The sequence below is a fragment of the Gekko japonicus genome, unplaced genomic scaffold, assembly GCF_001447785.1.
Source record: "Gekko japonicus isolate JY-2015 unplaced genomic scaffold, Gekko_japonicus_V1.1 scaffold513, whole genome shotgun sequence".
NCBI lineage: Eukaryota > Metazoa > Chordata > Lepidosauria > Squamata > Gekkonidae > Gekko > Gekko japonicus.
The window spans coordinates 1008224-1010012 of record NW_015171519.1 but is presented as its reverse complement, the minus strand read 5'-3'; the positions used below and the strand labels follow the sequence as shown (position 1 = coordinate 1010012).

Here is a 1789-nt window from a genome sequence, read left to right as displayed (position 1 = left end):
CCACAGATACGGAATACCTCCAACCTGGCCCGAAGCCCCATGTGAGGTCACCACCACCACCACCACGTGGTGGAGATGTGTGATTTGCTATCAAGTTATTTCCAACTTACGACCCTCTCTCTGGTGCCTGGCATTACATTTTATGACACACACAGCCCAGCCCGACAAAATCCCATTTATGTCGCATCTGGCCCTACTAACCAATGAGTTCGACACCCCTGCTCTATCCTAAACATCCTATGATTAACAGCCTGGCTCCGGTCGTGCAAACAGGAAAAGAGGTTTTCCTCTTTTCCTGCTGTCTCCAACCTTTCCTAGTATGATTGCCTTTTCCCATAAGAGAAGATAGTAATTTTTCAAAAAAGAGTTTGTTTTATGACAGGTCGAGGCTACCGGGAAGGTCCCTTTTTCGTCCCCCAATACCGTTGAGCTGGCTGTAATTACTCAGTGGAGTGGTTGCAGACACTCTGCATGTGCTCAGAGGACCTCTTTCTTGCAATTTCCGGCCCTTTTGCACCAGAAGAGGTTCCATGGCCAAGTCTCTACAACCGATCCCAGTGTTCTCTTCCCTTCTTGAAATCTTCCCTCTCTCTCTCTCCCCATCTCCTCGCAGCATTTCCAGCAAGGAATTGTCGGAGCTGATCGAGAAGTTGCAGAAGAATGCCGACCAGGTGGAGAGGAACATCGTGGAGGCAGACACCAAGATGCAAAACGTGAGTCGCTCAGCTCAGCGCCTTGGCCGATCCCGAACTCGGTTGTGCATTTCGCTTTGTCGTTTAAATTCACGCCGTCCTCAGAGCTAGACCGAGGTATTGGATCTCCCCCAGCGAGGTACACCCCTCCATTCCCACCCGGGCTGCTGCTGCTGCTGCAAAAATAGGCGGAGGGCGGGGTTTCCGATCCCGCCACCGATACGCAGAGGGTGGCGTTTTGTAGCCTTCCCTCCTGCCCTCCATCGATGAGCTGAGCACCCAGATTAGCACCAGCCCGAGCAGTCACCAGGTGGCCTGGCCAGGGAACCGGCCCTGACTGTAATTAAGGGTGTATATTTTTATTAGCCTCCAAGTGGAGTCAGTGGTAGACGATAAACGTTGAGATAATTAGGCAAACAAAGCGTCTAAGTGGCACCGACGGGGTGTGCGCCGCCACATTCGGAGGCAGTAATCCTCAGGCTACGTACATGAACACATGAAGCTTATACTGAACCAGATCGTTGGTCCATCAGACTCAGTACTGTCTACTCCAGGGTCTCAGGCGGAGGTCTTTCACGTCACCTACTGCCTGGTCCTTTACTGGAGATGCTGGGGATTCAACCTGAGACCTTCAGTATGACAAGCACTGCTCTACAACTGAGCCACAGCCCCTCCCTAAGTGCCAGGAGGCAACATCAGGGGAACATCAGCCTCCCTGCCCTGTTGTTGGAGCTCCAGAGGAACTGGCTGGCCATTGTGTGAGACAGGATGCAGAACTGGATGGACCCCTGGTCTGATCCAGCAGGGCTCTTCTGATCTTCTTATCAGGGGGAGGCCTTGGCCTCTGTGCCCTGTTGTTGGACCTCCAGAGGAACTGGTTGGCCACTGTGTAAGACAGGATGCTGGACTAGATGGACCCCTAGTCTGATCCAGCAGGGCTCTTCTGATCTTCTTATCAGGGGGAGGCCTTGGCCTCTGTGCCCTGTTGTTGGACCTCCAGAGGAACTGGTTGGCTACTGTGTAAGACAGGATGCTGGACTAAATGGACCCCTGGTCTGATCCAGCTAGGCTTGCCAAGTCCCCCCGGGGGGTGGGGA

The 1789-nt window shown here is 53.3% G+C and overlaps 1 protein-coding gene across 1 annotated transcript in view; it reads left to right on the top strand.

Annotated features, from left to right (window-relative positions):
- Positions 1–613: 613 nt before the first annotated feature.
- PPL (periplakin) overlaps positions 614–1789 on the top strand; it is a gene marked incomplete at its 5' end in the record, with an annotated part of 41070 nt that continues 39894 nt past the window's right edge. The window contains 1 exon segment of the mRNA XM_015419412.1: positions 614–713. Within this exon segment, the coding sequence (XP_015274898.1) occupies positions 614–713 (100 nt within the window).